The 15,452-nt window shown below is 34.6% G+C and overlaps 1 protein-coding gene across 5 annotated transcripts in view; it reads right to left on the bottom strand.

The window, feature by feature from the left end:
• NRP1 (neuropilin 1) overlaps positions 1–15,452 on the bottom strand; it is a 151,433-nt gene that overhangs the window by 77,669 nt on the left and 58,312 nt on the right. For all 5 annotated transcript variants that reach the window (XM_087917507.1, XM_087917508.1, XM_087917509.1 and 2 more), the window contains one exon: positions 10,409–10,636. In XM_087917507.1, coding sequence (XP_087773633.1) covers positions 10,409–10,636 — 228 coding nt within the window. The remainder of the gene's footprint in view (positions 1–10,408; positions 10,637–15,452) is intronic.

The following is a 15,452-nucleotide window of genomic DNA, read 5'->3' as shown; positions in this document are numbered from 1 at the left end:
GCCTTGTGTGTAAAACAGCTAATGTGCAACAGTTGTCTGTGCCGCATGAAGCAGCTGAGGTTGAAAAGCAGGAAATAAAGGTCAGTATAGAGCTGGGGTGGGTGTGAGGGCCCAGCAGCTGATCATTGGAGCAAACCGATTCACTCATAGATGATGCTCGGAGCTATCGGTTGGGTGAAACCAGGCCGAACCATTAGAATACCACCGCTGATTTAATGCCTCTGTCCAGCTTTCGGCAAAAAGTGCCCATTGATTGCCACATTTGCTTAGCCATGTTGGTTACTTAATGTTCACAAAATTAAATAATATTGATAACTTTTATTGTTTCAATCTATTTATCAATAGATTTGTGTATCTATGCGACATTCTGAAATGAGTTTATAATGCCCTCGGATGCCTGTAAGATGTGGTTAAAAACAGAAAAAGAAAGACAGTACCAAGTTTGGTTGAAATTGCTGAAGGCGTTCCAGAGTTATGCTGGAACATACACATATAAATAATATAATAATAATATAATAATATAAAAAAAATATAGAAAGAAAGAATAGAAAGAAAAAAGAAGAAAGAAGATAGAATGAATATATACAAGGGCTATCCACAAAATAGATTATGTTTTCGTCTGTAGGAAGAAGGAAGGCGGAGCTAGCATGGCCATCTTTGGTCTGTGCATCCGCTGCTCAGTCTGCATCTAGTCGAGTGCTAGTGGGAGTTCGTATCGTTGTCTGTTATTTCACAGCAAACATTTGAAATGTGTGCTGCAATTGAAAATCCCGCGAGTTGTGAGGTGTGATCAGTGATAAGGTTTTTGTTGGCAAAAAACCATAAACTGATTGAAATTTTAACTGAAAATTTGAAAAACTAAGAAAAGCAATTCAGAACTAGCGTAGAGGAAAGTTAAGCTCAAAAATTTTGTTCCAAGCCAGGTTTTCATCCTTGGAAACAAGTGGTAGTCGCTTGGTGCAAGATCGGGGCTGTAGGGCAGATGAGGAAAAATCTCCCACTTGAACGCATTCAGGACTTCTCGAGTGCGATTTGCTGTGTGTGGTTGGGCATTGTCATGCAAAAACAAAAATTTTGAGCTTAACTTTCCTCTACACTTGTTCTGAATTGCTTTTCTTAGTTTTTCAATTTTTCAATTAAAATTTCAATCAGTTTATGGTTTTTTGTCAACAAAAACCTTATCACTGGTCGCACCTCACAACTTGCAGGATTTTCAATTGCAGCACACATTTCAAAAGTTTGCTGTGAAATAACGGGCAACGATACGAACCTCCCACTAGCACGACTAGATGCAGACTGAGCGGCGGACGCACAGACCAAAGAGGGCCACGCTAGCTCCGCCCCTTCTTGCTACAGATGAAAACGTAATCTATTTTGTGGATAGCCCTCGTATATATGGAAATACACACACACACACATTCCCTGGAATTCTGGGCATTGAAACCCACACATGTTAAACTTGTCAAGTTGAGAAACACTGCTCTATCCCGGTCCATGCTTTGTAGCTTCAAGCTTTTCCCATTTGCTCATATTATGTGCCACCAAAGAAATAATTCACATTCAATATGAAATATTTCCTTTCCATTACGATAATAGTCTTAGAGGTATTCACTGAAGATATATGCCAGTGAACTAGCCTCTGGAAGCTAAAAACAACAAATCTTTTGCTAGTTAAAACCTATAACAGGATTGGCTAAAGCTCCTAAGCCTAAGAGCCTCTTACCACAATTTCCATATGGCTGGGAGCCAAACACTACACAGATTCTGTTCCTTCCCCATCATCATTTCTCCACTCTCAAGAATTAAATCAATATACTTGTCCCTTCCTTCTCTCTCAACAGCTTTACCCATAAAACCTTAATTTCCCTTCACAACTTCCCTTCAAAGTCTCCAGTAACCTTTCCAAAATAACTCTTTATGTTTCCTCTTTGCGATTCACTATCTGCTTTCTTTTTTTTCCCTCCTCAGGTCTCCTTGGAACCCTTACAAATCTTCACAAATTTCACCAAATGCAAACCTTCTACTGCTTTCTATTTTAATAGCAATGCTTTTGGCCATGATGTAGGAAAGTAACAATGGGTTTGTTCTCTGCGTAGTAAGTAAGCTAACAAAAAATGCCTCTATTAACAATGCCTATTTTTATACAACATTGTTTTATTTGTAACAATTCACCTACCATGAATAAACCCAATGATTATGCTAAAAAGCTTATATACCTTTTCAATATGAAAAATGTCTGGGTTGGTTATTTTTACTCCAATACTAATTCATGAGTTTTTAATGTTTTACAGTTATCTATTTTGACCTATTTTAACTTTTGCAAGGAAGCCCGAAACTTTCAGATTCGGGATTCCACAGATGGGCCAGTTACTATCCAGTTACTATCTAAATAAACCGTTGAGAGATGTCTGTCTCGGAGTTGTTGATTGGAATGGAGGGTTGCTGGAATGCTGACACTGTCCTGAAGTATAAGCTACTTTTTTTTTTAAACTGTTTTCAAATATATTTATTCAATTCAAAATGGCAATTGCAAACCACAGCCAGCGTGCTACTTGCAGTGAGCGAATGCAATACTGACTATTTATTATTAAACAGGGATCTGGGATGGCAGTTTATGCCTTTGACTCCTGAAAAATCTCTGCAATTCAACAGTTTTGAAAATGATTTGCCATTGTCTTTTTCCTATGGCAAAGTGGGAATTACTGGTCTAAAGTAAACCAGCTGGCTTTGTGTGTAAGGAAGAACCAGGACTTTACTCCTCTACTCGTTTCAGAATACCTTATGCCACCAGACTCAAAATTCTAGACCTAGAAAACCTAGAACTACACCACCTTTGGTCCGATCTAAGTATGGTATATAAAATCAGACATTGCAATGTCCTACCTGTCAATGAATACTTCAGCTTCAACCATAACAACACAAGAGCAAACAACAGATAGAAACTCAAGGTTATTCGCACCAAACTTGATTGCAGAAAATACGACTTCAACAACAGAGTGGTCAATGTCTGGAATGCTCTACCTGACTCTGTGGTTTCTTCCCCAAACCCCAAAAACTTTAACTGTCTACTATTGACCTCACCCCTTTCCTAAGAGGTCTGTAGGGGGCGTGCATAAGCGTACCAATGTGCCTACTGTCCCTGTCCTATTGTATCTTTTATTTTTTTATTTTTCTTATATGTATCCATGTATTCATAACTATGTTTTTACTTATACCTATTATCTTGTAAGCAATTGACAAAAATAAATAAATAAATAAATCTCACAATGTCCTGGTTTCTAACCTGGAGCCTTTAATCACTACACAAAACAGGGCTGCTATGTGATAGCTATGAATTAAAAAAATGGCAAAAAAGGCCACATATTATACAATCTGAAGAGAAATCAGAGAAAGATTTGGTCAAAGAGAAAATTTTTGGTCAATATGTGGCACTTGTTTTATTTTTGTCAGCTGAATAACATTCTGCACTTCGGACTTGCATGCCATTTCTTAGTGCTTTACAGCCTGTCTAAGTGATTTAGCATACCCCTCCCCCACCCCCACCCCTGCAAATCTGAGTCCTCATTTTATTAGACTCAGATGGATGTAAGTAAGACTTGAGTTGATCAGAATTAACACCTAGCAGTGAGTTGAGTTAGCCTGCAACACTGCATTCTACCACTGTGCCACTACAGCTCTGAATAACTTGCTAACCCTGGACTTTGGATATTGGCAATATTTTGACAGAAGAATTTTGTTTTTCCATTTGTGGTTTATTTTTCTCTTCTATGTGTGAGTCATTCATATGGATCTATGTGCATACAAAGAACATATAGGAATTTTTGTGCTTTAACTTACATAGGACTAGTTCAGTATCCGTCCTTCTGCTCTCATTGTATTTCTGCCTTCTGTTCAGTGAAGAAACATCTGTGTTTATCTCTTTTTCACTAAATCTTTTGATCGCTATAGCCACCGAGTTTAATTAGGGGGAAAAATGGAGTCCTATTAAATTGTGCTGCAGTACTTATTCTGATTACTTGTGGGGCACATCCATGTTTTATTGGCAGTATGAGTGATTTGCCACTGCCTTCTTTTATAGTTTTATAGATCTATAGGCTATAGATCTGATATCTCCTGCAAGAAGTTTTTTAAGTAGTAAAACCAAACTTATTTGAAGCTAATTCAAAGATCCATGTAAACAATTTCTTTATAATTTAATACATACATACTAGGCAAGTTGAATTTTAATATGTTGTTAATTTTCAGAGTTTAGTTTGTCTCTTGTATAACTATGTACATTCAGCAGATAAAAATCTTGTAGAATATCATATTAAGAGGTAAGAGATTTTATTATGCAACATGAAAGACTATCGTACTGAGATAATGCAATATTGATTTGACTTGAGCAGGATGAAAACAGGTTTTTAAAAATCATCCTACAGAGCATACTTGAAAAATTCTCTCTTTTTATTTTCAATTTCAAGCTCCAAACCCTTGCAAGTGACAATAAATTACTTAATGTAATGTAAAAGGTGACCATAGTCAGATGATTCACTGCAGGGAAAATGTCTTGACCAATAATTTATGAGATTATATCACTACTTGCTTAGCTAGTATATGTCAGTCTTTTCTGAAAGCTGCTATTAATCCTTCTTTGCCTTGTAATTTGTGAGCCAAAGGTCAAATAGATTTCAGCAGAGCACATTTTCTCTTAACTGTTTAAACTGAAATTATAGATTAGCTGGGACCCATTTAAGATACTGCTAAAAATTACTACATTTTAAGACACACAATACTCACTCTCATTTTTAAAGCATCAATTTTAGAGCTGGAGTTGTGTAATTGGGAAATATTACACCTTACTTTAGGGAGTAGGAAAGTGAAAACTACCTTTTCTGCATTACTTTGTATGTTGATATAAGAAATTAAAACCACAGGAAAAATGAATTTCACTGCAGGAAAATAGTCAGCTTTAAATACCAGGTATCTGTCATTAAGGAATAGGAAATAAATAAAAGAGGAGATTGCTCATTGTTGTGGTATGTCATAACAATCATAAAACTGGTCAGTCGCATGACTGACTTGATTTTTCAACCTATGTTGTGGAAGCCATAAGCAAGCAAGGCAGTTGTTAAGCAAATGCCATGGTCATTATGCCAACCAATGGTTCGTTATGGCATGGTTTTGCCAAGAAAGAAGTTCTGATGGTAAAACCGCCATAAAATAAAAAATGCTGCAAATGGCAGTAAATGTGAGCAAGTTGTTGAGCATTCAAAGTTTGATCCACAGAGGTGGCCTGAGCATCAGAATTTTGAATCCAGGTTGTAAGTTTCCGGGTTGTAAGTTATTACCAGGGGAGGCTGGTCATAACTTCAAGTGACCCATTGTAAATCGAGGAATACCTATATATCTGCATACCTGTGAGCTCCAAAGTTCTTTTTGGAGACAGACTCTAAAATGTTGCACAAACCTATAAATCACATGCCTGGTGTTCTAAAAGCTAAGCAATTGAATGACACTTTGGAGATTTCACGCAGGCATAATCCAATTGCTGGAATAGGATAAATCCACTGTTATGTTTCTTATTAACATAAATGGAAATGTGACAAATCTAATAGACATAAGTTGTTCAAATCATCTCTCCCTCATCCATTATGCTGCTTCTCTGGAACAAAAAGAACAAAAAACAAAATCACTTTTATGGAGTACTACCCTTCTGTCCTTACGCCTATTGAACTTGTATTTCTTATGATTTCTGATTTAATAGTAGGATGGCCAATATCCAGAAAATGTTTTATAAAATGAAGTTATTGGCAATGGCATGTTAAAAGCATATTGTACACTAACAAAGAAGATGTAGATGGATGTTGACCTCAAAAATGTCATTTTCGAGGTTACGTATCACTTTGTGGCATTGACTTGAGCTCTTTGCAAGAAATGTTCTTAATGAATTGATTTAGGCATGCTGTTCAGTTACGAAAGCAAGGGAATCTGTTATGAAATAGCAAAGCCTACCCTTAACTAATGGAAGCCTATCTTATAAAAACTCACACCAAAAAAACTAGAAAAACTTATAAATGTTCGATTTTCCAGGAAGGGCTTCTCCTGAGCTTTTCTTTGAACATTCTGAAGTTCAACATTAATCTTCTACAGCCATAAAAGAGAATACAGTCTCTTTGATAAAATACTTTGGCAATGAGACTAAAATCTTTGATAGCAAAATATTGTCCAATGTTATATTTATTGTTAATAGGGCTGTGAATGCTACAAAAAAAATATATCAAAAGAATTGCTTTGGAACTTGACCAGAGTTCTCTCTATTAATCATTAAAGTAGCTCTATCTAAAAAAAAAAAAAGATACAGCTAGTTAAAGTTAATGTAACTCTTAAAGCAATAGCACCATTTTAATTGTCACATAGACAGCTGAAAAATAATAGACTGATTTAATGAATAGCCAAACTGGTATTGTACTCAAGCTTGTGAAAAGTCTGAAGCACTTCCTTCAAATTATTTCTGAACTAGGCACAATCTGGTTGTTAATATACTACTTATGTCCAGTAGATTTATTGTCATCAGTTAATGGAAAAAGTTAATATGGAATATTAAATAATGGTTCATATTAAAAGATAATATTTATATGTTTATATATGCTAAATAATGCACATTTCAAAACTATTGTCATCCTAGAAAAGATATAATGGATAAGTAGTTACAGAAATATATATTTAAAATGTTTACAGCTTAAATAAAGGACATTTTTTAAAATTCTAAGATATATTAGAAAAACTATAATACTTGAGCATAATAGTTTTAGCTCTATCATTCTCTTGAACTGGAAAATTGCTACCTTACGGGAAATAACCTTGACACTAATCACTTGGAAATATTTCAAATAATTTTTTCAACTAGTCTTTTTTCCCCACACATCAATTGCAGTAAAGATTACTGCAGGTATTCATACCATAAACCTTTCTACAACAGAGAAAAGCTAATTATTATATTTAAGGCATAGTTACACTATGTTATAAAGCTGTTGCAATGGACAAGTTAAACACTACATAAATGTTTTATTAAAAAAAAGATAACAATTAACAAAAAACCAACAAAGGAAAAGAAGAAAAAGAAAATGACAAAAGAAAAAGATGCAATGGAAGATGAAAAGACATATAAAATGTAATTTCCTATTTTCTTAGCAGCAAATACAAATGATTATAAAATTATAACTTACTCTATAGTTACAAAAACGTTTTCTTATTTCTATTATCTATTTTTTTTTCTTAATCATCAAAATCAGAACTCATCAGTTCATTTTTTTTTTCTATTTCATGAAAAAAGTGTAGATTTTTCTTTTGGTAATAAATGTAAATATCTTTTCAGTAATCAGTGAAGTTTAGTCATGTCTGTAAGTGAGGTACCCACCATTATTACCTACTATTCCTGCATTTTGGATAATGCTAAATTTTCCCACTTTTGAGCATATAATAATCTTTCTGCAGTTGTCATAGAATAAAAACAAAGTTCCATGATTTTTTGTTCTTTCTGTTCATTATTTCCAAAAGAAAAGCCTTTCATTTCACTTTAAAATGTTTTGAATTAGTGAGTGTATTTGTAACAAAAAATGTTTGGCTTTATTAATGTTCATCAAATATTATAAAATGTCTCTTCCTATTATTCATATTCCACACAAATTTGAAGTACCTTCATACATTCCAGGTAATTTCTCTGGTGCCAAATATCAACACTATATTATTTATAAAAAGTTATAAAAATTCTGTGGTGTTCACAGAACTGACAGAAATCCCCACTCTGGTCCGCCGTTCTGGCGGGAGCGCCGATCGCTCCCATTGGCTGATGCCGTTTGATAGCCGGCTATAAAAGGAGCTGTCAAACGGCATCAGCTGTTGCCGCCAGCTGATCTGCCTGTTAGCCTCGGCAGCGGCAGCAACCCTTTATTCCCTGAATAAAGCCTTTTAACTGTTCGCTCTGAGTCTGTCTCATATCTCTGCTGCTCCACAACAAATTCTATTTAAGATTAGAGCTTAATGTAAATTTTAACCCTTTCAATCACATATTTTCCCATTATTCATGTACTGTAATCAAATTTTTAGCCCATTTTGTCATACATAATTTCATTTCATTTTCTTCTGTCTCAAATTTCAACAAAATGTTGTACATTTTAGCAATGCATATCCATGATTTGTATGTAATGCTGTTTCAAGTTTGGCATTAGATAGTTCAAAACTTTAAAGTATTTTATCTACTTTAAATTTTTCTGATAATTGTGCATAAGCAAACCATTCACAAGTATATCCTTTTATCAGATCTTAATTTGGTTTGATCTTATATTCCCTTTGAAAAAAATCCTAGTTTATCACAATACTAACCATTTATGCTTACTTATAATTATTTGTTTATAGAATACTTCTTGCAATAGGTGAAAATTATCCACTTTTTTCCCCATAGAGCAATAGAAAAAGACTAGCCTCTTAATCTGAGCTAAATTTGGATGGAAAAAGATATTTTGATCTTTGGAAGAAATCCTAAGGCATTAATTATTCTAGAAACCGTACGAAGAATATTTAGAAGGGTTATTGCTTTTAATCCGCTTAGTATGTGTGCAAACAAATTCTATATCTCAATGAGACTATTCTGGGTAAGCATTTTCTTTTATGTAGAAGTCCTGCCAAAAACCCATCTAATCCATCTTTCGAACTGTCCAGACGGTTGTCAGTCTGATGTATTCAAGTACCCCAGAAGCATTGATCAGGAGATGATAGCTCTTTTTGTCTTATTTCCCTGGAACGACTGCTTAGAGTATGTTGTTACCTATGATTCAGGAGATAACCAAATTTGTAGCCATCAATCTACTGATCTTCCTTGAATTTCTCCAGTTCTTTTAAATCCCTCTAAGACAGCTATGAGGAAAGCATTTCTTAATCCATTTCTGAATTTAATAATGTTTCATGGATTTTAGTTGCATTCTCCGCTCACTTGTTTTTAATAGATGATGGCCAAGGACCCAATTGTCCCCACATTTGCCTCATTAGATGGAAAGTGGATCCATACCTCTTACATTCTAAATCATATTTCACACTCATTCAACTAGTGGTAACAGCCAACAAATAATCCCAATCCACAGTGGTAAGGAAAATGAGAAAGAACAATGGATTGTGTGAACAGCGTGTTAGCCACAAGTAGCAATTAATAATTTGTGATGTGGCAAGTATGAGGGGGAACAAGGAAAGTGAAAATAAAGCACCTGGAATCATATAGAATATTCTGGAAACCCATGCCAGGGAGAGCAGGAGCAATGGATTTTTCATTATGTGTGTGTGTCTATGTGTGTACTTGAATGACCAAGAGTGTATAACCCCTCCAAGGATTTATGCAGTGGCCTTGAGCCACTGTGACATTATGATTATAATAATTGTATAAATTATTATTGAATATATTTTATACTGGTTCCTATATAAAAACATCTCTATATAGCTTACAAATATAGAAGCTATAACAGAAATAATATGAAAATCATACAACAAAACAGTAGGGAGGAATAGGTAAACAAAAACAGAAATAAAACTATTTATCCAGGCTTCATACAAGAAATACTAAAGAAATTTAAAATATTAAGTGCCTCACAAGCTTCAAGAAAAGCTACTTCAGAAAGTTCAGAGATACTACAGGACCAACCACACCCACATTGGCACTAGATGGTTTCTGGCACATGGAAAAAAATCTCGACATCAGTTTCAGGGATGGACTGGGCCTGCAAAGCCGGTCCCAAATTCCTAGAGCCCTTTTATGCCAAAAACAAAATCCCGATCTTGACTCATCAGCCAATTGGCAGCTAATGATTGCTTCAAAAGACTAATATCTGCCACAATTTGCAACAATTTCAGTTTCTGAGAGTAAAACTAACTCCCTATAGAACACTTCACAGTTGTCTAAACTTAACCAGCAGCAGTAGAATAATACAATATATCATCTCTCCATTATGCTAACAACATGTAAAATTTATCTCTTTAGCCCACATCAGCAAGAATTTGATGTAAGATCACTGTTACAGCAGAACTCAATGTTAGCAGGATCAAATTCTGTACCACTCTATAATATATAATTGAATTAACCTTGTATCTTTATACCATTATTTTGTGAACATTTTAATACTTTTATCATCAGCTTAACTACATTAAAATACAAGCAGAATTGCATTTCATTTGATGGACAGAATAGCAAACTCAATACATTTCTGCCTGACTTCTTTGTCCCTGATAAAGCCTAATGCCTTGAAATCTGGACACATTTCAAGGTTAATATTAAAATATTATTTATCTTCTAATTTTATTTTTATGATGATGATTAAACCAGCCCTTGTTAACCATGGCATCAGCAACATCATGACAGCTATCAGGGGGGTGGGAGTCTTACCTTCCGGGAAACCCTCCCAGATTTCCAAGCGATCATAGCGGCAGAATGCGCCTCCTGGAGGGTTTGTATCCGGTTCCAATTCAAAGCTTTCAAATTCCAGGATAATCTCTGACATCTTTGGTGCAAAGATAATGTAAGTACATTCAAGGCTGTTGGGATATTTTTCAGGGAATCCTGGTGATTTGATCATTCCAGTCATAGATGTGAAGTTTCTGGAACATTCTGGTCCTGCACCACAAAAGATACAACAACATATATCCCATTTTTAAGAGTATTACAGTTAGCAAGAAAATAAATTACGCCACTTCTCTTTTCAAAAATGCAGCATGGCTTGTTGCCCCATGTTAATCTCCATATTGGTCACACAGCTAACTTGTTCCTAATACTGATAATTGTTACTAAAATGCAATTCCCATTTAGCCCATTTTTCTACCAGACCCAGCTGAAAAAGTAAACTTGGGCCAGTTCTGAAATAGAGAAAAAAATTATGACAATGTCATATGGGAACAATGAAAGAGTAAACTGCAGAAATATTGCCAGCCCAAGGGAAATAATTATAGTCCCTTTAAGGTTAAATCTTTAAATCTCCAGGTTGACAGCCCTTTATTGGTAAAACAGAATGTTTTGCAAAAAGAGGGAGGGTGGTGTTTGGTCGATGGAACAATGGTTTCATATTCCTAGAGTAGTGGCTCACTAAGTCTTCCAGATGTGACCTATGCCTTCTTGACAAACTAGATGTGAAAGGTAATTCTTACTTGTATCAAGGGTGACTGACTCATTCTGAGCAGTGTTGACATAGGTGCACCAGTGAAGTGATGCTGTTAGTGAAGGTATGATAAATTGTTTGATTACTAGCAATATTGATCAATTCTAACTAACTTCAGTAATTGTGCAAAGCAATTCTATTGTAGTGCTACAAGCTGCCCATGTGGATGGGCAATGTCCACTGCCCCTGTGACTTCTAATTTCTTTGCAGAAGTAACTTTTTCTAATGTAATCACAACAGATGAGGAAAATAACTGTCCTAAGCACTGATTCACACACTGCAGCATTGGTGCAGACATATATACAGGAAAATGCCATTCCTATAAGAGGCAGCAAGGATATTTGAAAAAAACAACACTTTCCCATATAGGAATGTATGAAAGTCTATTTTCAAATTTCATTGCTATCAGGATTACTCCCTGCTGTGTTGCAAATTTCCTTCCTTCCTTCCTTCCTTCCTTCCTTCCTTCCTTCCTTCCTTCCTTCCTTCCTTCCTTCCTTCATTCATTCACTCACTCAATCACCCACCTCACTCATTCACTCACTAACTCTCACTAACACGACCCTGCAGCATACAAGAGGAGGGGGAAAAAACTTTCCACAACAAGCACAAAATAAGACCAAAAACTATAATACATTAAAGTCAACTAAAACATAAAATGGCAACTGGACAAAAATACAGTATATTGCAACTCATTCAATTGGGACTCAACTCAACCTAACTCAAATGAATAGGAGAAAAGACAGATCTTGACCACCTTTCTAAAGGTTTGCAAACCTGGGATCAACTATATATTTGGAACAGATTGTTCCAAATGTAGGATCACACTGAATTCCACAAATATATAGATTAATATATTAATCTTTTCTTTCTCAGCTACAGCCTTCAGAAAATCTCTTTGTTATCTGATTTCCATTCATATACCAAAGTAGTTTCAAAATAAGATAAATCTATTGTCCTATAACAATACAGACTAGGATGTTGGATATTGCAGCCTAATATATCTGGACTCCACCAAGTTTGGAAATACTGTTTTATAGTTAAAAATGTCCCCAATCCTTCTACATTTTGAGGTAGAGAATTTTCCCCTATGACAAGAGATATTAAGGCCTAGAGCTTCAGCACAGATGTATCGTACTAAATAGGATGAGGGGTCTTTGGTGCTCTCTGAGCTTGCTTGTTTTTTTACAGATGTTTCATTACCTAAACATCATCAATGTTAGTCCTGATGATGCTAACTAGTTGAGTTTAATTTATTGTCATTGCACCTTGTATAATGAAATTAAATAAAGAAAACAAGAAAATAAGCAAGCTCAGAGAGCACCAAAGACCCCTCATGTCAATCCTGAGCTGCAAATATTCTCCTTTATTAAGGTCAAACTATCCTATTCTGGGCACATTATGTGAAGATTTAGCTTTCTGGAGAAGGATCTAATGATGGGAAAGATGAAAGAGAAAGGACAACCAGCAGCAAGCTGGATGGACTTGGTTACAGTGGCAATAAATACACTATTGGACAATCAGCTGAAGGATCAGGTTAGAGATAGATAGGTATGGAGATTCAGAGATTCATCTCTTATCTAGCCTAACTTCTACTCAACTACTTTATCTGTGTAACGTAAAATTTCTGCTGCAGTTGAGAATTAGCAAATAATTTTAATAGAAAATTTTTAGATGGAGAGACATTTAGAACTACAAAAGCACTATAAATTAAAGATAATATTTTTAAAAACAGCTATGAATTCTAACAAACTGTTAAAACCATATGACATCCTATAGCCTAATTTGTGCTATAATGTCCTAACTCATAGGCAAAATGATCAGGCAAATGAGGTAGAGGTGAAAGAAGGTAATGATAGGATTTTGTAGCTTTGCCACTCAAATTGTATAAGATAATATTCTATACTCAATGATCTATCTCATTGTCCTGTAATGGACAAAGAGGCATGTTCACACTATACCCATTTTTATTGGAATCTAATATTAAATTTTACTACAATCTAATATTTAATTATTATTAAAATATTAGATACAGAATTCAATTTATTTATTTTTTATATTTTTTTATTCCACTTTTACAAGTAGTCCTCATAGTTATAACTGACCCTTGGATTATGATCTTAAGTCATTGTGCTTTTAAGTTGATGCATTATGTGATCACACCCAATTTTTTGACATATGTGGTCATTAAGTAAATCAATTTTCCCCAGTGAGCATTTTTTGCTGGAAACTGGAAGTAAATTTGAGAAACTATCAAAAAGCACCTCAAATTGCAGTCACATGTTCACAGTATCACAAATGGCTGTGTAAAGGTTGCCAAATGCCCAAATTACAATCATGTGTGTGTTTGTGTTTGTTTGTGTCTGTGCATGCACATGTAGATGCAATTGTCATAAGTGCACAAATGGGGCTTTTGGGGATCCATTGTAACTTTGGTCATTAAGTGACTGTTTGTAAGCTAAGGACTATCTATATTATTTTTATAAATAATTCAAGGTGGCAAACATACTAAATACTCATTCTTTCTGATATTTCCCTCACAAAAATAACACTGCGAGATTGGTTGGGCTGAGAGAGCATGACTGCCCCGCAGTCACCCAGCTAGGCTTGGAGCTAAAGTGGGATTAGAACTGCTGATATTTAGCCTGGTGCCTTAACTACTCTGCTAAACTGAAGCACTAAACCAAAATGGCTTTACAGTAACTGTAATTCTCAGACCACACATGTGCATGGGAACTTCTTCATTTTTGAACCTAGAAATAGCATTTCCACTTTGACATACTATGGCATAAACTTGAATTAATATTACTTTGGGGGCAATAATTTTAAATATTCTGACTTTTGAGTGTGCAAGTTCTCATTTATAATGTTGCCTTAATGTACCTAATGTCTTTCTGAAGGAGATTTAAGACATCATACAAGGAAATCAATAAAGGGAGCTGTTGAGTGTCACTGAGATATCAAGGAAAAAAAAATCTGTACTGAAACACTCACTTTCTGCAAATTGCTGGTTTTGGAGACCTTTCACTAGATCTTTATGCACCACGGCCTTAAAAAAAACATTGTTTAATTGGCACGGTACTAATAACCGAAGTTGTTCAGTAGCTAAATGTTTTGTCCTGGAAGCAAAATCTTTCTATAAAAATTAACATCTTGGAATAGGGTGGAATGTTGTTTTATTTTACTCATCACCTAGCTCTGTTCAGATCATGTTCCTGGATGCCAAATACTTTTTCATATTCCAAAAAACTATTCCAATGACTGTGATCTTTACTCAAAAAATTACTTCAAAAAGAATTTGACCATGGGACAGAAGTCATTTGCCAGTCTTTGTCCGAGCAGAAAACCTCATACATCCGATTCATGTGGCATTTTATTTTCAAGAATGCTTGCATTCATCTGTCCTCACTGAAATAAATCAGGTGGCATTTGAGGCCTATGTTAATTACTGCATTCCTTCTAGGACTTTTTAGCAGCAAATGTTTAAAAAATATTCTGATGTTCTGCACACCATCCATTCTCAATCCACAATGGACACAATGAATTAACAAAGATTACCATATTGGGAAAATATTTGTAATATTATAAAAAGACAAAATCAACATATTAAAGGCAAAAAAAGGATGTATCAATTAAGCAGGACTTTTAAATGAAGCTAATTATTTAATTCTGACCTTTTCCATTCAACAAATATTTAATTAAACAGTTAACCGTAGAAAAAAGTTAGAAAATCACATTAGCAAAATCAGTAATAAAATTAGGAAAATGCTTTCTCTTTCTTTTATGTTACAAGGTTCAGAAGTTTGCATTTCTTTACTATTGTTTTGACATGCAGTAACCATTTTAAATGAAAAAGCTTATTAATTTAAATTAGAGATGTATAAAATACAAATTTGTTGATTTATTTATTTAAAATTCAAAAGTTGTTAAATCGATGTTCACTCATGAAGGCTCAAATTAGTAAAAAAAATTGTGAACATAATTACAAGCAAATAATAGGTTATATTCACCACAATTGTAGCTTTCCAGAGTAATAGGATTTACTGTTATGAGAAAAGAATGCAAAAAAAGAATTATATTTCTATCAGAACAGACCAAAAGTTAGTGACTTGATACACTGACTTCCACAGTCCTATGAAAGCAATGTTCTAGAAACTAAATTGACATTAGATATTCTTTTAATTCCCCTCTCTCCAAGTAACAGTGACCTTCAAATTGAACAATCCCACTGACAATATTTTATATTAAAAACAATTAGTATGACAATATTAAGCAGCT

This window comes from Pseudonaja textilis, chromosome Z (genome assembly GCF_049901715.1).
Source record: "Pseudonaja textilis isolate UNSWEBS1 chromosome Z, rPseTex1.2, whole genome shotgun sequence".
Classification (NCBI taxonomy): Eukaryota; Metazoa; Chordata; class Lepidosauria; order Squamata; family Elapidae; genus Pseudonaja; species Pseudonaja textilis.
The sequence above is the reverse complement of the archived record's forward strand: the minus strand, read 5'-3'. Positions and strand labels throughout refer to the sequence as shown.